The 25,189-nt window shown below is 40.9% G+C and overlaps 1 protein-coding gene across 3 annotated transcripts; it reads left to right on the top strand.

The window, feature by feature from the left end:
- Window positions 1-334: 334 nt before the first annotated feature.
- IFT57 (intraflagellar transport 57) lies at window positions 335-22,512 on the top strand. 3 transcript variants are annotated; one of them, XM_053386276.1, is made up of 11 exons: window positions 336-582; window positions 6,477-6,639; window positions 8,435-8,553; window positions 11,982-12,072; window positions 13,136-13,243; window positions 14,091-14,210; window positions 16,997-17,068; window positions 17,598-17,729; window positions 18,028-18,090; window positions 21,307-21,373; window positions 22,120-22,512. In XM_053386276.1, exons 1-11 carry the CDS (start codon window positions 404-406, stop codon window positions 22,299-22,301), a joined length of 1,296 nt encoding a protein of 431 aa, XP_053242251.1. In that variant the 5' UTR covers window positions 336-403; the 3' UTR covers window positions 22,302-22,512. The 3 variants fall into 3 exon arrangements, with proteins under 3 accessions (XP_053242253.1, XP_053242251.1, XP_053242252.1); XM_053386277.1 differs by having other exon boundaries at window positions 337-582; window positions 13,136-13,204; XM_053386278.1 differs by lacking the exons at window positions 6,477-6,639; window positions 8,435-8,553 and having other exon boundaries at window positions 335-582.
- The last annotated feature ends 2,677 nt before the right edge of the window (window positions 22,513-25,189 follow it).

Raw genomic sequence — 25,189 nt, 5'->3', positions numbered from 1 at the left:
GCCTGCCTCCGCCTCGGCGCTGCCCTTTGGCCGCGAACATCGCAGCCTCCCTCTGCTTCTGCAGGGAGTCGGCGAAGCGGACTCAACGCACGTGACTCCGCCTCTGGGGACACGCCCCTTTCGCGATCCCTGGCAACGATGGAACCTCAGCCGAGACGTAAAAGAGCGGTAAGGAGGCGAAGCGGAGGGCGACGTACGCGCGAGGAGACTAGGGAAGGGGAGCGCCGTGCCGCTCTACGCACGCGCATTAAGGCGGCGACGAAACGATTGGGTCCGAAGCACCAGGGGAGAAGCGATTGGCGGGCGAGTGTTCGGATGGGCGGGGTTTGTTTCCCCGGCTACGCCGCCGCCGGCCTTGCAGCTTGCGTGTTGTTGTGCTGGGCAACTCCGGGCTGGCTGAGGGATGGTCATGGCGGCCGCTGAGGAAGGCGACGCCGCGGCGGCGGCGGGGGCCGTGGAGCGAGGCCCCGGCGCGGTTTACCACATGTTCGTCATGATGGAGGACCTTCTGGAGAAGCTGAAGCTGCTCAACTACGAGGAGGAGGCGGCGCTGCGGAGCCACAACATGAGGCCGCCCTCCAGGTAAAAGCGGGCCTCGCGCCCGTCCAGCAGCCCGGGCGGCGGCGGCGCGGAGGGGGTGGTGAGGAAGCTCCCGGCCGAAGAGCGAAAGGCTCGGCCCTGCCCGCGAGGCGTACACGGGTCCGCGGCAAGGGATGGTTCCCACGTGCGCGCGCCCTGCTGGGTCAGCCCTGCCCCTGGTTGGTCTCCTCTTGGTGGCTGGCAGTTGAGTTTGTCTCTTGGGAACGCTGGCGGTTTGCGATTCCCCCCTGCAGGTGAGTCGGTTGGTGGCCGCGGCGCACGCCGAAGTTTGCGCTGGACGAGTAATGTTTGGAGAACGGGGCCGCCGAGTGCTTCGTCTCTGCCCGCGCTCACTTCGGGGTGAGCAAGTCCGCCGGAGCAGAGGAGAACTCGCTGCCAGATAAAACGTGCATAGGCTTTGTGCTGCATGTCTGCATGCTTCGTCCGTTTTCCAGGGCACGCGTTTTCTTCTGCAGCCCCTGAGAAGCCAAGTGATTAAAAACTTGCATTTTGGATGAGTTAGGACTGTGACGGCTGCACGTTTTTTAAAAATGTTGTTAAACTTGGTGGAACTTGCTTCTGATGGAACATGCGTGTGGTTATGCTGCAAGAGTTGGTGATTTTGGTTTTTGACATGTTGGATGTATTATTGTTATTATTATTTATTGAATTTATATACGTATGCGTTTTGGGACATTAGTGCCCTTCTAAATTTTAGAAGGCGAATAACTTTTTCTATGGAGGAATCTGCTCATAAAAGTGTGCCATCTAGTGCAGCAGGGGGCTGTGATCCAACCAGTATTAAGATGGGACTTTTCTAGATGAACTCTTGAGATTTTGCTTGGTGAGGAAAGGTCTTTCCTCTCAGACTGATAAATAAACAATGCCATTTTTTTATTAGGTGAATAAGTAGTTTCTTAGACATTGAGGTGTTCCATTTACAGTGCTCAATCCTGTAATGTCAGTGACCTAAATTTGCCTAGTGTTTGGGAGTGGTGTTGAGGTTGTACATTGGATGTGCATCAGGCACAGATTCTCTCTCTGTGAGAGTCAGCAGAATTGGTCATATTTATGAGGAGAGAACTTGCTTGTTCATTGCAGTCTTATACCTTTGGTGTACCCTGCTTCCATTTGTTTTGTTCCGCTTTCCTCATCTGTAGCCCTAAGACTGATCCTTAGACAATGTTGGATATACACCATAAATTCTAGTGCTCTATAATACACCAAAGATAGTAGGTCCTAGTGGGAGACACTGTTAATGAATCACAAATAATTGTCTTAAGTTATAAAAGGTGAAACTTATCAGACTATGGCTTGCTGATCACTCCTCCTTAAGGGTAATTGTTGCTCAGAATTGTTTGTGCTGTGACTGGTGAAAGTTTTGCAGGAATTTAAGCTCTAGCTCTGACTAGAGTCTGTTACATCTTTGAAGTACCAAAGTCATGTTTTAGGGGTTTTATTTTCATCCTCAAATTGTAGCACTCTTTTCATCTACAGATAAAAGAAAATACAAAATAGTATTCATTCATTAATCAGCCTGATTTGTTCATATTGTTCTTGTAACTCTAGCAGAGTGGCTGTAAACATGGAATAATTTAATTTAAGCGTGGCCAATTAGGCTTTTTGCCAGCATGACTGTTAGTGTCAATCCTTTTGCAGTTTGGATGAAAGCTGTGTTCAGAGAACTTGTGTATGTTGCTCAAATGCTGTGCAGAGTAGAATTTTTGCAGTTTCTGTGTTCATGATTTCTTTTTAAATGTTCCTAGGCTTTATACTTGGGAATATATGTAGTACACTTGACATATACATACTTACCTAGGAGTGTCCCATTGAACTCAGAACTTCTGTGTAGACACACAAGGAATTGCACTGCCAGAAACTAATTGTTATCTGAATGAGGTTTTAGGTTAAGAAGAAGACGATGCTTTATCTTGAACAGCTCTTCAAAGCACCTCGTTGCATCAGTTGATTATTGTTGCGCACATTTTAGTCCTTTTTTATTCATCAGTGTAATCCGCATCAAAGTTACAACTTCTAGGACTTCTCAGCTATAATTAAAATGTTTTCTATGTTGTGCAAGGTAAAACCTTTGTTCTCACCTTGCTGAGCTAAATTCTTCCAACTACACTTTACATGCCGGCTTTTCAAAGCATAGTTGATGAAAATGCAAGATGAGATGCTGGCTTGTTCCAGACATCATTATCCTTCACCTGATAAACAAACCATAGTTGTTTGTTTTGAAATGAGCTGTGTAGTCCTCCTTTTGCCCCTTCCCACCTCCCCTCCCATGTCCACTTCTGTCAAAGCTGTCTTTGATTCTTAAGACTACAGTTTCCTGTGGTGTCTGAACTAGTAAACTGCACTTTATGCACTCCCTTCAGTCTAGGTTATAACACCCAGATCAAATCATCTATTCTCTTCTGTGAAATAAAAAATAATATTCTGGCTCATAGAAGAAAATATGATTTCGCATGAGCATTGATGTTGCACCACATCATGCACACATACACGCAAGGGGGCAGTCCAGGCCCCCAGAATAGGAGGGGGTTGAATTGTGGAGAGGTGTCCCTCTGTTCAGCCCTGCAAGCCTCTGCCTGCAGAGTCATGCCAGTGTCACTCAGCTGGCTCAGAGCTCCTCTCTCTGCCTGTCTAATGGGTGGGTGACTGGAAAGTTTCCCCCTATGGGGTGTTGGGGTGGCATGGGGCTGAGCCAGATTCCTTGGATCTCAAGGCAGCCTCACTGCTGTCTGTGTAATGGCATCAGCCCCCATCTGGGATTAATTGCTGCACCAACTCCAGGCTGGCACAGATATGTGCCTGCCCTCCCCTGCCTTTCTGCCCCAGCCAGCTTGCACAGCAGGGATGGGTGGCCCTGCTGCTCCATTAAGCCCCACCAGGCAGAAACCAGGGTTTGGATTGTGCCCAAAATTAGCAGATTTTCAAAAGAATATTATTCACTAGCATATTGGTGTAGCTGATTTGCAGACTTGGTTTGTTGCGGGCAAAAATGGCAGATCTACCAATTAACAGTTCTGAGATATGTCTCACAGTTTCATTACTTCAGTTTAAATAGAAAACTTGCATTAATTTGGAAATGCTTTTAATGAAATCGTAAAGTTATTAAACAGTTTCTTTTTCCGAATTGGATATTCTTTGAAATAAATTATAATCCATTTTTATTGCAGATTTAAGACACTCAGAATATGAGAATTGAATCAATATTGTTGCATATGAATAAATCAGATTCAAGTAATACAGCTCCCTAATACTACTGATTGCTATACAGTATCCTGTTCTCAAGATACTGGCAGGATTTGGGAGTTTGGAGTTTAAAGTATTGCCTAAAGAGACAAGTCAATGTTTCTGTTTCTTGGGAAGAATGTCACTGCAGAAGTACATATTGTTATTATAGTTGGTAGAACTCTTTATACTTGCCCCAAAAGAAAAACACTGGGATGTTGAAAGGTGTCATTTGCTTATACAGTGGTACCTCGGTTCCCTAATAATAATAATAATAATAATAAATTTTATTTATATCCCGCCCTCCCCAGCCGAAGCCGGGCTCAGGGCGGCTAACAACAATACACCTCCGTTGTCATACGTTTCGGGTCTCAAACGCCGAAAACCCGGAAGCAAATGCTTCTGTTTTTGAACGTTTTTCGGAACTCAAACGTACGATGCGGCTTCCGCTGAGTGCAAGAAGCTCTTGCAATTGATGGGAAGCCACACCTTGGTTTTCAAACGTTTCAGAAGCCAAACAGGCTATCTGAACAGATAGACGTTTGAGAACCGAGGTACCACTGTATTATATGATACAGTGGTACCTCGGGTTACAGACGCTTCAGGTTACAGATGCTTCAGGTTACAGACTCCGCTAACCCAGAAATAGTACCTCAGGTTAAGAATTTTGCTTCAGGATGAGAACAGAAATCGTGCAGCGGCAGCCCAGCGACAGCAGGAGGCCCCATCAGCTAAAGTGGCACCTCAGGTTAAGAACAGTTTCAGGTTAAGAATGGATCGCCAAAATGAATTAAGTTCTTAACCCGAGGTACCACTGTATTGACTACACTTTATTTAATAAAAGCAGTAGCTGCACTATTGTATTCAAAACCATGCAGGCCAGGGCAGATGGTGGAAGGTCACTTGGTAGTTTAATTGTTTGCTGTGCAAGTTCCAAGGTGGCACAGCTAAGGAGTTTGATTATTGGACCTCAGGGGACCTGAGAGCTTTGGATCTGTGGATCCGTAGCCTCTGGTATGCTGTCTCCAAACATTCCATTAGCAGCGCTTTCTGTTAATATTAATGGACCCTGTGTCCCTTGTTTCCTCATTTTTGTTAAAGAGTTTTTAATATTTTGTTCTTTTTTCATTCTACTTGCTTAAGTTTCTAGGATACTCCAAGTTGATGGCCTAGGCATGGTAACAGTAGATTTTTAAAACAAATATAAATACTCTGTTAAAATTCAATTAAAATTAAATGAATACCTTAAATAGTCACTAGTACTAACATAATCAACTGTCCATCACCTTGGAATCCATAAGTGAGCTAAAATAACAGGTTTTTCAAAATACTTCCAAAGCTGCTGTTTGAACTTAGCAGATAGAACTTCATTTTAAGATAGGAGGGTTTGTTTGTTTGTTTGTTTAATCTCTCTTTTTGCTTTGTAAATTGTGGACACTGTAGTTTAGGAAATGATACCTGTATGGGGTGTTAGGGGAAGGGTAGAAAATGCTGCTTTGGGGATAGTTTGTCCACCTTTGGTCCCTACCCTCCACTCAGCTCTCACTTGTGGCTCTTAGAATCTGTCAACGTGCGACAGTGGCCACACACTGAAAATGCTTTTGACTTGGCAACTAAACCAGGGGAGGGAACCCGAAGGGTCTCAAACCCCCAGTGAGTTAGGACCTTTCTCTGCATGCAAACACAGGCCTCTGGTGGATCGAGTGGACAAGATCAATAGTAGGTCCAGCAGTCAAGAAGGCAGTCGCTGCATGTGCTGCAGAGGGAAATGTTGGACAGATGGGGCTCATCAGCCTGGGAGTGTAGCCCATCTAGGAGAAGGAAAATTCTCATCCTAAACCTCTGCTGCCTTGTGGGATATCTTCGGGAGAAGAAAAGGCTGAGGAATAGACCCTACACAGATCTGAGTGGCGTCCCTAAGACAGTTGAATGGCACCTTGTACCTTCTGGCAACTTCTGCCATCAAGCTGGTGCCAGATGTATAACTCTACTTTCTTTTGGACCACATCGGCAAGGCTGAGAGGGGAGTCTTGTCATTGGGGCAGCCCAGGACCTCCATACACAGTACTGTCCAGGAAGGTCACTTTGGTGCTTCTAACACAGTGGTTTGCCTTTACTACCAGGGGCACATTCTCTGTCTCTCAAGACAGACAGAAGCCAACAAATGTGCCCCTCACACCCCAATTTGAACATTTCTTATTTGTAACAATATTTCTAAAGTAAATTTCTGTTTTATTGACAATATGAAGTATTGTGTGTTTGTCTGAACTGCTGTGTACTTCCATAAAAGGTCAAGCTGCAAAAAGTTTTATAAACTACCTGATAATCAAATCCCTTTTGAACTCTCAAGTGCAGCTTTAATACTCTTGAGAATTGCATTTACAGCTTTTGACTCAAATTAATTATCTGCAGGGTGTACATACACAATGGAAGTCATGGCTCGTTATGGCATAACATTTTGAAAGTACTGCAAAGAAAATAGCACATCTTTCTGGGAAATTGCTTGTCAGTGAAATACCAGCCCTAATGTCATCCTTGAGAAAAGCAATTTGGGGGCATAGAGGGTTATAGTAATACAGATAAGTTCTATTAGCTAGCAAGATTTTTCAAGATAGGGAGGCTAATCTTTGTTTTTTGTTTTTTCCCTTTTAAAACAGGCACTACTTTGCATTGCCCATTAACCCAGGTGAACAATTCTACATGTTCTGCACCCTTGCTGCCTGGCTAATTAATAAAGCAGGGCATCCTTTTGAACAGCCACAGGAATATGATGACCCAAATGCAACAATATCTAGCATACTATCAGAACTGCGGTCATTTGTAAGTGGATCATATTTTGTGTGTATCTGAAATTTTTTGGTCTATCATAATCACTTTGTAGGTGACTTATATGCTACTTTTTTCTAACTGATCCTTAAGTAGAACTATATTGATTTTCAAACAGCTACAATGGTTTTGCAGACCATGGTCTAGGATCGGGATATTTGTCACTCTTATCATGTGTGGTTGGGCTGATTTTAAATCATGATTGTCAAACACCCAAGTTCATCAATACAACCCAAGTGTCATACTGTATGTGCTCTGTGATTGACACTCCATTTCCCATCTTTTCACTTACTTGGAAGTAATCATGCTGAGTTTCTATTGGGTCGGCTGCATTTTGGATTACTGAAGATTTTGGAAATAAAAAGAGGAGAGAAAAATGGAATTGTTTTTAAGGATCAAGTGGAAATGAAAACACGGCAGAGATGCTTGTATACTGCAGTTGAATTTATATTTTTAAAAGGAAGGTGACTAAGAATTGAGCTTCTCTTCTCTTACTTTGTTTCTTGAAAGCTTTTCCACTAATGTGTGTGCTTGTTCTGATACAGAGTTTGACTAAATGAGAAGTTTTCTTAGAAAATAGACCCAAACCACACTATTACTGTTAGGACAACTAGTTGGAAGATAGGACTAGTTCCTGTTCCTTGAATAGTTGTGTAGAAGAGGGAACCTCAGCAGGTGCAATTTGTCATATCATAGAGTTGCAGGGTGGAAAAAGTGACAGGGCCTTGTCATCCGCCTCCTCCTGAACAAGAGTGATTCTGTCTCTCTGCTGGAGCAGGTGGGTGGATGCGACAGCAGTTGCTTTGTATGGGAGTGATTAACACCAGTTCATTTCAGTGTTGCTTCTAATAAGTGGGTGGGGGAGTTGGTTCTGAATATAATTTTTTATTCTCATGCTGTTTTCAGTTCTTCGAAACAAAGCCCGAGCAGACGCTTTTTCATGTGTTAAGTGATCCTCTGGCTACATGTAAACAATATATCAAAATGTGGTTGGAATTAACCATAGCTTGAAACTGAGATCATGCGTTGCAATTCCAAATGTACAGCAGACAAACATACTTTAGAACTATGCTTTAATTTTCTTTCATGGTGCAGCAAGCTTCTGGAGGCACAGTGATGGCCATAACTATGACTTGTCAATTCGGACATCACACCAAATCATAGTTAGCACTACCCGTAGTTGGGAAACCCACTGCAAACTATTATTTCTAATTTTGGTTTGCCAACCAATTCAGAACCATAATTTCTCAGCTTGGACATCCTACCAGTCATAGTTAAGTTGATTTAACTACCGTTTGATGTGGTATGTAAATTGACTAGTACTGGGAGAAAAATGTTCACCTAGTTTCTGAATAAATTGCTATTTTAGTAATTCCAGGAATCAAAGATGAAACTGAATAAGCACCAATCCAAGTAGTGTGGCTATGGATTATTGCCAGGAAAGGTCTCTTAAAAGCCAATGAGAAACTATTATATGTTTTGGCTGTCATGCTCACATTTAGACAGTACATCCAAATAGAAAACTCAGATGTAAGCCAGTATGGATCATGATTGCAGCAATCAGAGGTCTGGTTCACACATATATGTACAACAATTGATTTCTCATCACCTGATATTTCCAGCTGAATGTATGAACTGGCTCCATATGTGATGACTCACTCACATAAACTTTTGCTTCTTGGTGCTGTGTCCACACACACATTCAAACAACTCCTTTGTGAATGAAGAAATGTAGTTAGTAGATGTAATGATTTTGCATTTCTGGTAATGATATCTATCTTTGTTTTAGGGCAGATCTGTGGATTTTCCTCCTTCAAAGTTAAAGGCAGGTTATGGAGAGCAGGCATGCTATGTTCTTGATTGTTTAGCTGAAGAAGCCTTAAAATACACATCCTTTGCATGGAAAAGGTATCCTAACAAGATAATCTCTTACATTTCTTCTTTTCCGGGAATTCAGGCATTAATTGTATAAAATGAGAGAGCCAGAGCAATGCAAGCAGGTCATTTCCAACTATCATCTTCTAATGCTGTCTTTTGAGATACATGCCACAGCACTTTAGTTTTTGTTCTTGTATGTTTTCACAGTCAGTCTGCACTTTTTACTCAGTTGTTGTGTGAGACCCAGATGTCCTTCTCATGATGGAGGCTCTATTACATATATGTTTTGTTTTCCTACCATGTGAATCATAGTATTTTTGATGCTGGTAAACTGTAGTGCTCTCCCTAGCAAGAACACCTATTTCCACGACTGTCTTATCTCTCAAATTTTTAGCCCACCCTTCCTTCAAGGAACTTTAAGTGGAGCATATTGGGTTGTCTCATTTTATTGTCTCAATAACCCTGTGGGATAGGTTAGGGCTGAGATAGACTTGCTTGCTTCAATACCTTCATGTGGAAATATTGAGCAGAGACTTGAATCTGGCATGTCCATGCCCAAGACCCACACGCACTGTAGCCACAGCTCTGCAAACAAACAACTAGTGCTCATAGCATCACAAGTGCTGGTGTAAGGCAGTGCTTAAGAACATGAGTTGTAGGTTCTGATTTCAAATCTCTGCTCAGTGCCAAGCTTACTGGGCAGGTCACACTGTTTCTCAATGTCTTCTCCCTTCCTTCTCTGGTTAAATGAGAACCTCATTCAGTTACAGATACACACACACACCAGATCTTATTTAATATGTTTCTTTGCCTCTTTCATACCAGGGTAGTAAAAATGATGTACAAAGCATTTAAACTACAGTATAAAAAACCATTTACAAAAAGATTGCAGTACAAGTGCCATTAAAATACAAAATAGCTACAATACTATAATAGTTAAAGGCAAGCTGCAGCAATACAAACCAGGCAATGTATACCAGGCCATGCAGAGATGGTGAAAGTGGTGTACACATTAAAAAAGAGAAAGAAAACAAAGTATCATTTAAAGATGCATGCAGAAGAAATCAAATATATGAAACATGAACAAATTGGTTTAAATTTTCAAGATTTTATTGGCAACTGCAAGTACTGCAAACTTAAATAAACCCCAAAAGCAGATATTCCCATGATCCACCGTGTAGATTGGTTGATGGTTTTGGCTAACAGATATCCCACAAATGTTGTTTTTAATGGATTGTACTTGAATTTAGGGACGCGGGTGGTGCTGTGGTTTAAACCTCAGAGCCTAGGGCTTGTCGATCAGAAGGTCGGCGGTTCGAATCCCCACGACGGGGTGAGCTCCCGTTGTTCGGTCCTAGCTCCTGCCCACCTAGCAGTTCGAAAGCGCGTCAAGTGCAAGTAGATAAATAGGTACCGCTCTGGCAGGAATGTAAACAGCTTTTCTGTGTGCTGCTCTGGTTTGCCAGAAGTGGCTTAGTCATGCTGGCCACATGACCCGGAAGCTGTCTGTGGACAAACACCGGCTCCCTCGGCCTATAGAGCGAGATGAGTGCCGCAACCCCAGAGTCGTCCGCGACTGGACCTAATGGTCAGGGGTACCTTTACCTTTACTTGAATTTGATGAAAAATAACATGGCATGGGCTGGATTTTTTTTACCAAAACAGGTGTCTCTGTCACCTCTCAAAATAGCAATGACTCATAGCAAAAGAGCAATGTTGAGCATTGCATAGAAATATTTATATGCGGATTTCAAACTAGCTGCTTTTGTTTCCCTTCTCCCTGTGAGCTTTCAGAAGCACAAAAAGTTAATCACTGTCATTCTAAAAGGGAAACCCACCACTAAGGTGATGGCCTAAGCAAGGTAAGCTCAGTAGTCTCCTGTTCCAAAGCCACCTTGGAGTTAATCCAAAGTGTGGGTTCAAGATCATGGATATTGGATATTGGGTTCAAGATCATGGTTTTGGGGAAACCAAAACCTCCAAGCTGTTTCACTGATATCCTGAAGCAACTGGCTGGGTTTTACAGCAGGGCTAGGTAGTCATTGACTGGAGGCTCCACCCCCACAAGTGCTGCCTACTGGCTAGTTAAAAGATTGGTGCCTTTTGCTGCAGCCGATTGTTCCTTTGGGGTAACAGAATTTCCAGCTGTTGTGATCTCCCAAGACTCTCTTGATCCCATGGGAATCTACAGTCTTGCCATCCAAATCTGGTGGCAAAGGTCTCTTCTCAGGGCTAAGGAAGGCTCTGGTGTCAACAGACCTACATGGGAATAAATCAGTCTCTTCCTCAGAACTGCAGTGGTTGGAGGACTCAGCCTTTGAAAGGTCCTGGTTCAACACCATCGCCCAAAGCATGCCAGCAGCAGGCAGGCATGTTTAAAAATAAAAATAAAAATTGGGCCTCCCAATGCTCTAAATCAGAATATGATTTAGGGAGCAATCCTAACTCCTAACTAGAGAACAGTGGGCTGTAAGGAGTGGCAGACCCACAGCTGCATCCAAAGCCCTATTGCTCCCGCCAGCCAGAGTGCAAAGCGGGGAGTATTTTACCCAGATTTTGCTTCACCAGGTCCAGGCTGACGCAGCAGACAGGACTGGAGTAGCTTAGGTTCCAGCAGATCCATGGCTGGCCCTGCTCTACCCCCTCACAGCCTGTTTCAGGCCCTTGCACCAGTATTAGCCTGTCAGCAGCCCGTGCTTTTAATGAATGCAGGGGACCCTGTTCACTGGGGGAGCATGTGCACACATACACACACACACACATGAGCCCAGCAGAGATAGCTAAGGGCAAACCTACATACCCACACACCCTCTGGCAATGCGGATTGGGAGTTAGCGTTGCTCGGCTGGCGTGTTTGACTTATAATTAATATAAAACTATAGCATATTATGTTAATTTTACATGCTACATAAATATCTCAGAGAGCTTTCCAATAGCCCAACGTATTTGAACTGAAGTATTTGATTAAGAGAAGAAACCAAATTAGTTTAAACATTATATTCAAACCAACTCAGTGCTTTGCTTGGTAATCCCCCCCCCCCCGAATGCTTGTAAAAAAATGAAGGCATGGCCATTCAATACCATACACTTTTCTTAATATTATTTAGATTTCTAAGTAAAAGAAATTAAAGCACTGGAGCTATTAACATACTAATTTTAGTACACTCAAAAGAGCTATACATTTATGTTTATTGTATTTGCATAGATGCTTCCTAGGCATAAACATCTGAAAAACTTAATTACAACTTTTAAATTGCCCAATTTGATGGATATCATAATTCATTTTATGAAACAATGCATTTTTAGAAACTTTCCACAGAAAAATATAGCAGCAGAAGATTTTTCTATCCCATATCACTGCCTAGCATTGCTTTCAAAACAGCTGCATTTTTACATTAGCTGTCTGTCTGTCTATATCTGTTTGTAACATTCTCAGAGGCTTGCATTCATTGTTTTAGAGCAACATATCCAACAGAGGAGCTAGAAGAAGAAGCAATAACAGAAGATGATGCTGAACTGACCCTTAATAAAGTGGAAGAAGTATTTGCGGTAGGTATAGGTAAATTTTTGTTGACATTAATTTTATTGTTAAATGTGAAGACACTTTTCTTAGGAAGTGGAAATGAGGTAAAGGAATAATTTTGTGTTCCACATGAAAGGTTTATGAGTACTGTTAGCTCTTTCTGTAGTACTGTCTTGAATTAAGAAGTGTAAATAGTCAGTCTGAGAAAGTAGCAGTCTAGTCTGGATATTTTGTTGATATAACATATGCTCAGTAGATTTGTCACTTAGAAAGCCAATCAAGCTTGTCTACATATGGCAGCAGAGTGTGGTAGTAGTGTTCATTCTGGATGATCCCCTTTTTTCATGTTGCCCCAGAGGGGGGAAAACCTTTAGAAACTAGCAGAGTAGGCTAGAATTGTTGCCTAAAAAATTGTGAAAATTCTAGTTTAAATTGCTGCAAATCAAAGGGTTCAATGCGCTATATGTTTTGTACTGTATATTAGCAGTCCAAACCATTCTGTGGCACATGCTTGCATGAACCAAAAGCTAGTATATAGAATGAAAAGGACTGATAAAGCTTGCAACAGTTCATGTTAATGTGGCAGCAATTTTCCAGCTGTCATAATCATAGAAATTTCTTCCTGCTGCCTCCATGATTGCTCAGTTTCCTTGCCATGTTGCCTTGTTCATGTAAATACATGTACGGTGGGTGTCCAGAATTGCTGATACATGGAGCAAAATTTATTGTGTGAGCCAACCACCAGTGATGTTTTAACGCAAGGGGGGCAATGCAGTTGTGGTAGCTATTGCCAAAAGAGTGGTTCTCCTAAAAAGCTCCATGGGTAGTAGACTCACAGAATTGTTGAGTTGGAAGAGACCATGAGTGTCATCTAGTGCACTGCAATGCAAGAATCTTTTTGCCCAGCGTGGGGCTTGACCCCACAACCCTGTGATTAAGTCTCATGCTGTACTGATTGAGCTATCCCAGGGTCAGTACATAATACCATTTTTCATTTTTCCTTTGGCAACGGTTGTGATGCAGTTCAGAAACTGTTTTTAAAACACAATCCTGCATTTCTTGCTGAACAATATTTTTTATGTTCTTAAGGAAGAAGAGACAGATAATGAAGAAAACTACATTGATCTGAACGTTTTGAAGGCACAAACTTACAAATCGGTAAGCGTTCTTGCTCTTCAGTTCACATTGTGCTGTTGTGCAAGTGAAAGACACTTCTGCTCATTCATGGTGCCCATTGCTGCTGCATCGCTGTGTACAGCTTTTCACAATCCTTTGAAGGATGTCCACACTCTTCAAGCCATTTGCGCGCGTATGTGTGTGTGTGTAGCACAAGAGTTAGCAGATGTGGAAAGCCTCAGCATGCAATTTGAGTTTCACTTAATGCATCGTTGGAAGCACACATGACAGCTTAGTCCATCTACCATATACCATAAATTCTACAATATACCATTAATTCTATGTACCATAAATTCTACAACTTCTCAGTAGTAGTTATGAATTGCATCTTGACTGTGTTAACAATTTCAGTCAATGTTTAATTTGACTATAATAATAGAATGCACAATGAATTATGCATCGCATAGAGTCTTTAAAGACATCATTGTAGTATTACTCTTATGTTTACTTTCTTACAAATCAAGTATACACATGCTAACGTATCAAACTAGCATTATAATTTGTGCTTAAGTAATACAAAAGTTAATTTCAGGAGTTTCCTTATGTTAATTATTTGATGGCTTTTACAAGCAGTGGCAAAGGAGACATCTGTACAGGGAGGTTTTTAATGTTTGAGGTTTTATTGTGTTTGAAATATTTTGTTGGGAGCCACCCAGAGTGATCAGGGCAACCCAGTCAGATGGGTGGAATAATAATAATAATAATAATAATATTGATAATGTGAATTAGTGGTTATTTAAATGTTGGTATGCATCATCTTCAATATTTGCGCTGGCACTGCAGGTTTTGAAATTTTTGTTCTCTCTGGTATTACTGCATTTTGCAGTTTCATCATTTGCTGATGTGCATAATGTAAACTTATTGATAGGATATGATTGAATCAAAGCAAGAAGAGATTTTAGAATCCACAGTAGATGCAGCTGAGTGGAACCTTGAAGTGGAACGGGTACTACCACAGTTGAAAGTCACAATCAGAACTGATAATAAGGTGAGTAACGACAGTGTTTTGTAGTGGTTGGAGTGTCAGACTAGGACTTGGAAGACCAATGCTAAATCCCCTCTCAGCCTTGAAGCGCACTGGGTGACCTTGCCTCTCAGCCTAACTTACTTCATGTTGTTGTGGGGGTTAAATAAGGGTGGAGAGAACTCGTTGGAGGAAAAGGTGGGATATAAATGCAATAGAGAGCTAAATATCTATAGTGCTGCTGCTAATGCAGTAACCCAAATTCCTGGAATGACCTTCCCTTGTGTGTTTTTAAAGGCCAAGACTGTAATCAACACATTATAAATGACTATAAACAGTCATTTCCAAATCTGATTTAGAGATCCTAGTTGCCTTTTCTTCTGCAAAATTTCACAGTTCAATGTGAAGTGCTATTTTAAAGCTACTTGACATCTGAGCACTTAAAATAGATTAGTGTCTACAAGCAAAGTACTTGAAACCCAGCATAAACATGTTTGTACAGTTTTTAGATGTAATGATCCTATTGAAAGTGGTGCAGATGTATAAACAAATAGTTTTTAGGAGGGCATTAAATGGACTCCCTCAACTACCTAAACATTAGATTGGGGAGCTAATGTAGTGCCCTCCAGGTGTTGTGGACCACAAACCACATTAATCTCAGCCAGCATAGCCACTAATCAGAGATGAAGGGAGTTTTCCACATCTGGTGAGCACAACGTTGACTACCCATGCTTTGGATGTTCAGATTTATGTTGGTTAAGCCTCTCCTGAAGAGAGCAGCTTTTAATGATGCTGTCTCCAAATTAGCCCCACTGTTGGACAGTTGGCATCAAACCATCTTTGACTTCTGCATTTTGTGGTGAGCTCTACTGCCCCCATTTTGCTATATCAGCTTTCTCCCGGTGTAGCCCTCCAGTCTCCATCTAGTTCTCTGCTTATAGCATCTGTTTTGCTTAAAGCAAAATGTAAGCCATCAGGGATTCCTGTTGATTTTATTACTGCCAAATCTTAGGGCCTCTTTTTCATCTGTATTCTTTTTGGATTCAGCTGTCTTTAGTAGTATTGATCGCTCTGCAGTTTGTGTATTATACACACACACATGACTGTATTCTTCTGTTCACACTTGTAAGACTTCATTGGAATCTGTCAGGGTTCTACTCTCCTTCTTCAACACGAACACTCTGGCTGTATTCATCCATATACATGAGTATAATTACCGTCATTTATCCACCTACATGTAACTTTTCACTTCTATCTAGCTACGTTTAAATGTATTGCTAACATTTACTCATGATTCCTTGATGGGTTTTTCCAAACTGAACATTCTGAATTTGGAGCTCTTCTTCATATCCAAATTGTTTTCCTCCATCTTTCCCCCCACATCCTGTCTGGAAGGCATCAAAACCTTGGGATTGTCTTCAGATATTCCTCTCATATGATGCCAGGTGACTGATACTGTTTCTCAAACATATAAAAATACAAGCTTAGTTCTTAGCACGCACCTCTACAGTTTTCATGGTTGCTGCAACTAATGTAGATAGAAAAAATAGAGATAAAATAACCAAATTAAAAGTGCTGAAATCAGTTTACATCTTCTCACAGTCTATACAAAACTATGACAGCAGCAGAGTAAAAATTTCAGATTTTAAAGGGATTATTCTCTAATTTCACCTCACTCTTTCAACAAATACAGTTCTTGTCTTGCTCTTCTTTCTTCCACATTCTCTCCGAAGTACATCTGCTAAAATCTGGTAGCTTCCCTGTTGCTATAAAGATTCCTCCTCTTAAGCCTGAAATGACTCCTTTTTACCTTGAGTTATTTCCCTCAGTCTCCGCTTCCTCCTGAGAGACCTTGTTTTCATAAACAGGACATGAGGTGGTCAACCCGTGTTTGACCTGTCCCACTTAGGAGTGCAGGTTGGTGTACAGGGGTGTGTGAGCGTGATTGAATGCTGCTAAATACAAAAAATCTCTAGGTTTAGCCTAGCCTTCTACCTTAGTATAGAGAAATTTTCTTTATAGTCAAGGAATATTCAGCTTTGACACAGACTTATACACCTCATCTGCTGTTTAAGAGAAGTGTAAGCTTCTTGTTTTTGTGTTTCACACAAGTTCATCTATTGTGGCACAATGACTAGAGTGTTGAGCTTGGAGATAAGAAATCTAGGTTCATATTTCCACTGAGCTATGGAGGGCACTAGCAGTCTGTCTCTATCTTAATGTGATGACTTGTTGTAAGACTAAAGTGTTGTAATACACATTGAGGCTTCTTAGAGAAGCTGTGCAACCCCTTTATTCTTCTTCTCTCACTTCTTCTCTAGCTAGTACATTCAGATATCTCCAACACAGCATAGTTCTATCTGGTTATTTTGATCTGACGATTGTCCATATGCATCCATCTCCTATTCCTGGGAGAGCTTCTCTTATGCTGCCTGCTGTGTGTTACTCTTGGCCAGTCCTTTTCTCTTCAGAGATCTCTTGGTGCTGGTACAACATACAATAGTATGTTGTTTTAAAGTGATTAAAATTCTGCCAGTGCTAAACTTTAACTATTCTGTAGTGAAGGCTGTAATGAAGGTTTTGATTGCATAGTAAATGCAATCTCAACCTCTTGTATCAGAAGGAGTGGAGTTGGAATCAATGTCAGTGTTCAGAGAACTCGGCTAGAATTATTTCTGGAACAAGAATCGTCACAAACAACAATCTGCAGACAAGTATGCCACAAACTTGCTAAGCCATGATTTGACAGGTCTGAAGTAAATTACAAGCTTGCATATCACTTGTATAAAGCCTTTTTATTTAACTTGCAGGACTGGCGAATCCATGTAGATCAAATGCACCAGCACCAAGATGGAATTGAATATGCTTTAAAAGATACCAGGGTGAGTCTCTGATACATATAAGTAATTCACATACAATGGAGGTGGTTATGAGTTTGTGACCATTCAGGGGATTCTCATTGGAGAACTTCCCCTTTGTGTGTATGTGCGGTCTCAAGTGCTTCTGATTCACTAGTTAGTAAAATGAACTGCTGCTAGGCATTTGGTTTCCTCCTGTGCTAGACTTTCTCTGTTAGCTGCCACTCCTCTTATACAGTAGAAGTTTGGGGTACATGCAAGCTTGAATTGTAACAGAAGTGTTGTTGCTTAAGAACTTTGGATCTAGTTTTGGAGGAGCAGTTGAAATATTCTCCCCGCCAACTCTCTATGTTCCTTCAGTAATGCATTGGCATGGTCCAAAGAACTATGCTAGCTGGTTTTGAAAGTGAGCGAACTTCCAAAAGTTTGCTTGTATATGGGATCAATGGAAAAGAGAGTCTGAAGTCCTACTGGGCATGCCCAAGCTCTTGAGTAGATCTTTAGATCCTTGCCTAGCCTTCAGTGAGAACTGACCCATTTCAAACTCTGACAGGGTTACCTCGACAAACTTCACAATGAAATAAGCAGAACTCTGGAAAAAGTGAGCAGTCGAGAAAAGTATATCAACAACCAGCTGGAGCATTTGGTTCAAGAGTATCGTTCTGCACAGGCACTTCTGAGTGAGGTAACAAGCTGACTGTCTCTTTGTTTTTCTGTAGTCTTGGAATGCTGTTAAGAGGCTGTAGTGCTGCCTCTTCCACCATTAACTCTAGGTTTCTACTGTTAAAGCTCAAGCTGTGACTTTTACTCATGTGCTATTAATGATGTAAACATAAAGAATTCTCTAGGTTGCTCTCATGGCCTTTTAATTATAGATCAGATCATACAAGTCTTTCATTTAAGTTGCTTGTGTGGAATAGGACATATCTCAGGGGTTCTTCATTTTCCTCTCAAGGTAAAAAAGTTGTTTCTTTTATTCACAGGCCAAAGAGAAATACCAACAAGGAAGTGGAGGAGTAACAGAGCGGGCTAGAGTTCTTTCTGAGGTAGAACTTTTCTTGGTGGTATTTTACAGTCCAGATGTTTTGTGTGTTTTTTCTCTGCAGAATCTTAAAATCTTAAAATAATGACAAGACAAGCATTTCAGTCTTCATCTACTGTGTTAGTACGTTTGTGATGCAATTAGTTCTAAGGCTTACTCCCAAGTAAGGAAATAGACTCGGTATTTTAGAAGTTTTATGTTTGAAATCGTAAACAAACTGAGAGCAAAGACTTAATCAGTCTAGTTCATCAGGTATTTCTCTCATTTGAGGTAATATCACTTAACTCCTTAGTTAAGTGGTTTACTTTGCTGACTTCTGTAAAGTTTTTCAGGCTGAATGAGCTACCATTCCTTTCCAAATTACTTTTTTATAAGCACTAAGCTTTAATCTTTATTTTTATGAGATGACTAATATTAAATGACAGGAGTGCATAACTTTGTATGACAAGATGGGCCACAGATGAGTGTTTTCATCTGCACCAAATCACAGTTAATGGAATTTGTTCCCTTAATCCATTTTGCATTCTTGATGATACTGGATGGAAAAGTGAATAAGCATGCATATTCATCTTGGCTGCATGCCAGTCCTGGCACAATAAAGAAATGATAGGTATGAAGCCTTCATTTAACCAGGGCTCCTGTAAGAGCAGGTAATTAAAGTAACAGAATCCAATTCAAGACCTCCAGTTAAACTGCAAAATAGTGGTTTGGTTGCACTACTGTCATGATTTCGTGAACATTTATATTTTCTTTTCTGCTCTTGCCTTTAACCATTATGGAATGAGTAAATGAAAATCTTGGCTGTATATGAAACAAATCCAGCTGGGATAGTACAGCGGTATCTCTGATTACAAACTTAATTCATTCTGGAGGTTCGTTCTTAACCTGAAACCGTTCTTAACCTGAGGTACCACTTTAGCTAATGGGGCCTCCCGCTGCTGCCGCGCCGCAATTTCTGTTCTCATCCTGGGGCAAAGTTCTTAACCCGATGTACTACATCCTGGTTAACGGAGTCTGTAACCAGAAGAGTTTGTAACCCAAGGTGTTTGTAACCCGAGGTACCACTGTATTGAGTAAACACACATCACTGGCAACAGTATCTTTGAAAGTGATCTGCTTGGGCTGATAATACAGTGGTGCCTCGCAAGACGAAATTAATTCGTTCCGCGAATTTTTTCGTCTAGTGAATTTTTCGTCTTGCGAAGCACGAAATCCCATAGGAATGCATTGAAAATCAATTAATGCGTTCCTATGGTCAAAAAAAGTCCAAACAAAGCCAAATTTGGTACAACAAGAGTTTATTAAGTGCTCTTTAAAGTCACACATACTGTAAAGAGCATTTCAAAATTCAAACCCAGAATTTTTTTAAAAAAACAGCAGAGTGGCCCAATGGTCACAGAAAATCATAAAAATGCAGGGGGGAAAAACACAAGCTTCCAGATTCTTGCAAACCCCTCCCCAACTGTTCCCCCAGCCACCCAGCACACAGAAATTCAAATCCAGAATTTTTTTAAAAAAACAGCAGAGTGGCCCAATGGTCACAAAAAATCATAAAAATGCAGGAAAAAAAACACACAAGCTTCCAGATTCTTGCAAACCCCTCCCCAACACCAAGTCCTTGAATTCCAAACACCCCAACCCAAAATCCAAACCCCCCCAAAAAAGTTTTAAAAGCTTAACTTACCAAATGGCTGCAAAAGAAGTTTTGGAAAAGCTTCAAAAATCACCAAAGTCTTTAAAAACCTCAAAAAAGGCTACTATGTACACTGCGTTCTATGAGTTGCTCCTCGAAGTCAAGTCGCAACTGTATTAACGGTGTTAAGAAAAAGGAAACAAACTTGCAAGACGTTTTCGTCTTGCGAAGCAAGCCCATAGGGAAATTCGTCTTGCGAAGCAGCTCAAAAAACGGAAAACCCTTTCGTCTAGCGAGTTTTCCGTCTTGCGAGGCATTCGTCTTGCGGGGCACCACTGTAATTTGTTAGTTCATTTAGCTTAGGGCACACATTGAGACTGGGTGCTTGAGGTTTATTCCACAAAATGTGAGGATGGAAAATGACCCTTACTTTTCACAGTTCAGACAAATATTTATTAGCGTTTTGTGTCTCAAGATAAAGCAAAATGGCCTTGTGAAAGCCAAATAACCTTCTCTCTTTGGCTGTGTTTTCCAATACAAGGGCAGGCCCAGACAAGCCCAGGAGAAACATTGTGCTCTCCCACTCCCTTCTCCACTTCTCGCAGGGCTGGGAGGGCAACTTCCACCAAGTTTAGTTCACTTTTACAGATTCCTGGATAGATCCACTTCAGTTATGCAAACCTTGATATATAATTAATATGGCAAAATGATACTAATCCTGAGGCTACATCGAGTTTAGCCATTCTTCATTTCAGACATGCACTTAACAATCAGCAACTAGTAGCCTAGAGAGATTAATCAATCATAATAATTGAATTGTGGAGTTGGCAGGGACCCTGAGGATCATCTAGTCCACCCCCTGCATTCTATGAATATGCAGCTTCCTCATACAGGGATTGAACCTGAAACCTTGGCATTATCAGCACCACACACTAGCCAACTGAGCTATCTGTGCACAATGATGCTATCATCTCTTGGGTCACTTTACTTTTGGCTTGTATTTAAATTATTCTGAGGCTCATAGTATTAAAATCTGCATGGGTACCTTCATTTTACAAAAGCCACGAGACTAAAAAATTAGGGTAGTGGCATCACAGGAAACCTTTTTAAAAAATATTATCAATTTTTATTAAATGTTTTCAACATAAAATACAATAAAAGCCAAAATAATCTAGCGAAGAAAAATAGGGGGGGGGACAGGAAGAAGAAAAGGAAGAAAGTAGAGAAATGGAAACATAAGAAGAGAAGAATAAAAGGCCCTCTGTCACAATTACATCTTAACCCAAGCATAGGCAAACTCTGGCCCTCCAGATGTTTGGAACCACAATTTCCATCATCCCTAGCTAACAGAACCAGTGGTCAGGGATGATGGGAATTGTAGTCTCAAAACATCTGGAGGGTCGGAGTTTGCCTATGCCTGTCTTAACCCATATTCCACAAACAGAACAATGAACCCTCCCATCTCTCACCTTTTTATGTCTGTGAGCGCTTAAATTCATGTTGTTCCTTGTAAAACCAGTGGAGATATCTTTGGTTTCAGAGTGTTCTAGATTTTGCAAATGATTCATTGCTTACGTTTCTCTTAAGATTACCGAAGAATTAGAGAAGATAAAGCAGGAAATGGAAGAAAAGGGAAGCAGTATGACTGATGGAGGTAAGCTCGCCTTTCAGGTCCTTCCTCAGACAAAGCTCCCACCTTCTGAGTAGCTTAGTAAGCAAAAACTCTTAATACAGAGCAACAAAACCAGAATGGCAGGTTTGCAAAAGATTTCCTGCCCTGTTGGGCCATGAAACCCTGTGCTGGGGCCTTTGTGAAGACAGGGAGTGATTAATTGAGCATTTTCTATCATTCATATGGGAAGAGGTATGCTCACAGCTGGTAAAAAGATAAAGCATATAGGACTTGTCAGTTGTGGCTTAATTCCATTTTAAAATCCGCATAAGCCTAAACCCTTACCTGGGCTTGCATCACATTCTTGGGGGAAAAACTTATTGTGTGTAGCTGTAGCCTCAGGATTTGTAAGGCTGCTGCATCTGGTACTCTGAGAAACTGATTGAATCTGTACTAGCGTGTGCAGAAAAATAAATCTGTAGAAGATATATTCCTTCCCCAGTGCAAAATGTAATACTGTCACTATAACTATGTTTAAAAAATGTATGTACCCTTTAATGCACATTTTGAGATCCAAAATGTCAAAAATTTGATAGCCTTATTTTAATATAGCTTCCATGTGAAATTATGAATCCATAAAGTCATGCCTCCAGAGTATTGTCATTCTTTTGTTCATTTAAGTCTCTCTCCCGATTAACAAGGAGAGCAAATTAGGAAGAAAAAACAATACCTTTCTTTGTGTGGAAAGCTAGCAGGAAACTACTGTTTTGCATTTTCTTTTTTAACAGCTCCCTTAGTAAAAATTAAACAAGCTTTAACCAAACTGAAGCAAGAAACTATTCAGATGGACATACGAATTGGCGTGGTGGAACACACGTTACTCCAGTCAAAGCTGAAAGAAAAATCAAATATGACTAGAGATATGCATGCTACTATAATTCCAGATTCTTCCATTGTTGGTACCTATTAAATTTATTTGATTTTCTTTTTTATTCTAGGCAAATCTGATTTTGTACTTTGTTTTTTACATTATGTATCTCATGTTGCATAGAATGTTACAGATCTGTTAATTCTGTCTGTATAAATGCAGTCATATTGCATTTTGTGTCTAAGATTTATTACACAACACTTTTTGTAAAAAAAAATAGAAATAAAAAATATTAATAAAAAATTATTCACAAGCTTCTAGTATGTTAGGCCAAAGGACTTGGATTGAATGTGGTGGATGTATTGGAAAGCAAAAATCTGGGGTGAAAATGCATTGTTGCAAAACTTTAAGCAATCAGTAAGGCAGATGATGCCTTTTCTCTTTCATAGGCTTCAGATCAGGGCTATCAAACTATAAGGCCCAGGGACTGTATTCAGCCTTTTGAGACCTGCTGAAGTCTACTTTACACAGAGTACTGAGCTATCTTCAGGGTTAGTTACCTAGTTAGTTTAAAGGAGCTGGTTTAGCAATGAGCCCTCAGAAATTATGCCACTATCCAGTCAAGCATTTTTCAGATCTCATTGATTTAAAGGTGACTAATAAACTCAGAGCAATCCTATGCAGTCTGCTCAGAATTAAAGCACACTGTATTCTGCCTTGAGTTGAATGCCTCTTCCCAGGAACTTGTCTACAGAATAGATCCTAAATCTCTCCTGTTCAGAGTGAAGGGGTTGTAGCTTGAGCTGACATGCCTTTTGTGCACAAGCCCCATTAGTCTAATGGGTTTTAAATGCAGCTGTTAACCTGATTAAACACATTTTAATTTATTGTCATGCTTAGTCAATTGGTAGATAGAATCATTCAAATTCACTTACTAATGAATTGTAGGTTTGTAAATAAAATAGACATATTAATTTTTGTGTGTATTATCAAGAAAAGATAAAAGAAAGCCGTGTATGTTCGGCTTCTAAAATATTAGGACAATAAATATACAGAGAGAGAGAAAAAAACCACATAGTTCTAACAAAAAACTGAATGGGTGAGTGGACAAAAATAAAGCAGAGTCAAAGGTGTAGTGCCTCTTGATTGAGGTTCTCGCATATCTCTACAAAAAAAAATTGGGAATCTGCCCAGTTAATTGTAGTGTCCTTTTTCAAACAGTAGCCAGCGAAGTTGAAACATCCTTGCACACTACTAAAGAATGTTGCTCATTTTCTTCATAAAATTTATATGTTGCATTTTTGGACATAGCCCACCCAGGGCAGTTCATGAGATAATAAAAAACAGTAAATACAGTGGTTTAAAATAAATCAAAATTATTATAAAGGTCAGTTAAAACAGTCTCAGAGACTAATAAAACAACTGAAAAACTATATTTTGTAACGCAGTTCTGCAGAAAAACCATTGATCAAAAGACAGTTTGAAAAAGATGTTTTAAAAGCTGCTTATTATTATTAAACACTTATTAATCTGCAGCATAAAAGCCATGTACACTTTTGAGGGGGAGGGTTCCACAGCTGGGGAGCTGCTGCAAAAGTGACCCTGTCTCTTGGGCTCGTCAACTAAATTGACTTCACAGATAGGCACGTAAGTAGAGACTCTGAAGCAATGCCTGGGCTGATTTGTATGGGATTTGTCAGCAGAACCATGAAATGTGCATCTGTAGCTGTGGAGGATAATGAATGTAACACTGTAGCATCCCTCCCGCTGTGTCCAAGATAACCTTGGGCTCTGTTGAGAAACTCCTTGCTGGCTCTTCAGCAACATACATTAAACCTGCAATCTTACAGAAGCTCACTTGGGAGTCAGTGGGATTTGATTTTCAACAAACATGCAGAGCGTTGCGTTGCAACATTTCGATCTTAGGTATGTCCTTATGTGAGAGAGACGTGTCATTAAACTCACTTGAGCTTGCTGCTGTTTTTCCTCCTATCTGAGTCCACACTGCTTGTTTGAAAGCAGTGAGGAGGGGTCTGTTGATTGCTCCCTTTTGGTTCCCCCATCAGCTGCCCAGTTTCACCTGCTGTAGAGTAGCTGGCTGAAAAAGGCAGGCCATGGCAGATGCCTGGCACCCACCCACTGCTCCAGTAATGAGCCCAATGCCCAGTATTGTTGTGAAGGTGTGATACAGCCCTTTTGCCCTGGCAACTGGAGGCCTTGATGCCTTGCATGAAGTGAGGGGCAGGCCAGCCTGTTGCATGGTTGTCTGTGCTTTATTTGAGGTTGCATGGGCTGTAAAAGTGGAGGAAAGATTATTAGTTGCTGGTGAGATCAAGATAGTTTGGCTGATCAGACCTATTTCTTTTTTTAAAAAAGGGTTTTTAAAAAGTGGATTAACATTGTTCCTTTGTTCTAAACATGGTTACATGCGCCAGAAAGCGACCTGGAGAGCTACAACCAGGGAAGGGATTGTGCTCAGAATCAATCTACACATTCTTTGGCAAACTCGCCTAACACTTACAGTGCAATCCTATACGTGTCCGTTTAGAACAGGGGTACGCAACCTAAGACCCATGGGCCGGATTGCCTTTTCAATCAGGCCCACGGACAGTCCAGGAATCAGCGTGTTTTTGCATGAGTAGAATTTGTCCTTTTATTTAAAATGCATCTCTGTGTTATTTGTGGGGCCTGCCTGCTGTTTTTACATGAGTAGAATGTGTGTTTTTAATTAAAATGCATCTCTGGGTTATTTGTGGGGCATAGGAATTCGTTCATTTTTTAAAATTTATTTTTCAAAATATAGTCTGGCCCACCACATGGTCTGAGGGACAGTGAACCGGCCCACAGCTGAAAAAGGTTGCTAACCCCTGGTTTAGAAGTTTTAGTGTGGTGGTCCCTGCCTTTTGGAATATTCTCCCAATGAACATTAGGAAGGTGCCTACATTATAGGCCAGTGTGTCTAGATGTTGCAGGAATTCAACCCACTTTGT

This window comes from Podarcis raffonei, chromosome 4 (genome assembly GCF_027172205.1).
Source record: "Podarcis raffonei isolate rPodRaf1 chromosome 4, rPodRaf1.pri, whole genome shotgun sequence".
NCBI classification, from domain to species: domain Eukaryota; kingdom Metazoa; phylum Chordata; class Lepidosauria; order Squamata; family Lacertidae; genus Podarcis; species Podarcis raffonei.
This window is presented reverse-complemented; position numbering and strand designations above follow the sequence as displayed.

Bases quoted from the DNA above. Each gene is read 5' to 3' on its own strand.
- IFT57 (XM_053386276.1), top strand. From the start codon at position 404: ATGGTCATGGCGGCCGCTGAGGAAGGCGACGCCGCGGCGGCGGCGGGG. The intron at 14,211-16,996 runs GTGAGTAACGAC...TTTAACTTGCAG, and splicing joins CAATCAGAACTGATAATAAG to GACTGGCGAATCCATGTAGA. The intron at 17,730-18,027 runs GTAACAAGCTGA...TTTTATTCACAG, and splicing joins CACAGGCACTTCTGAGTGAG to GCCAAAGAGAAATACCAACA.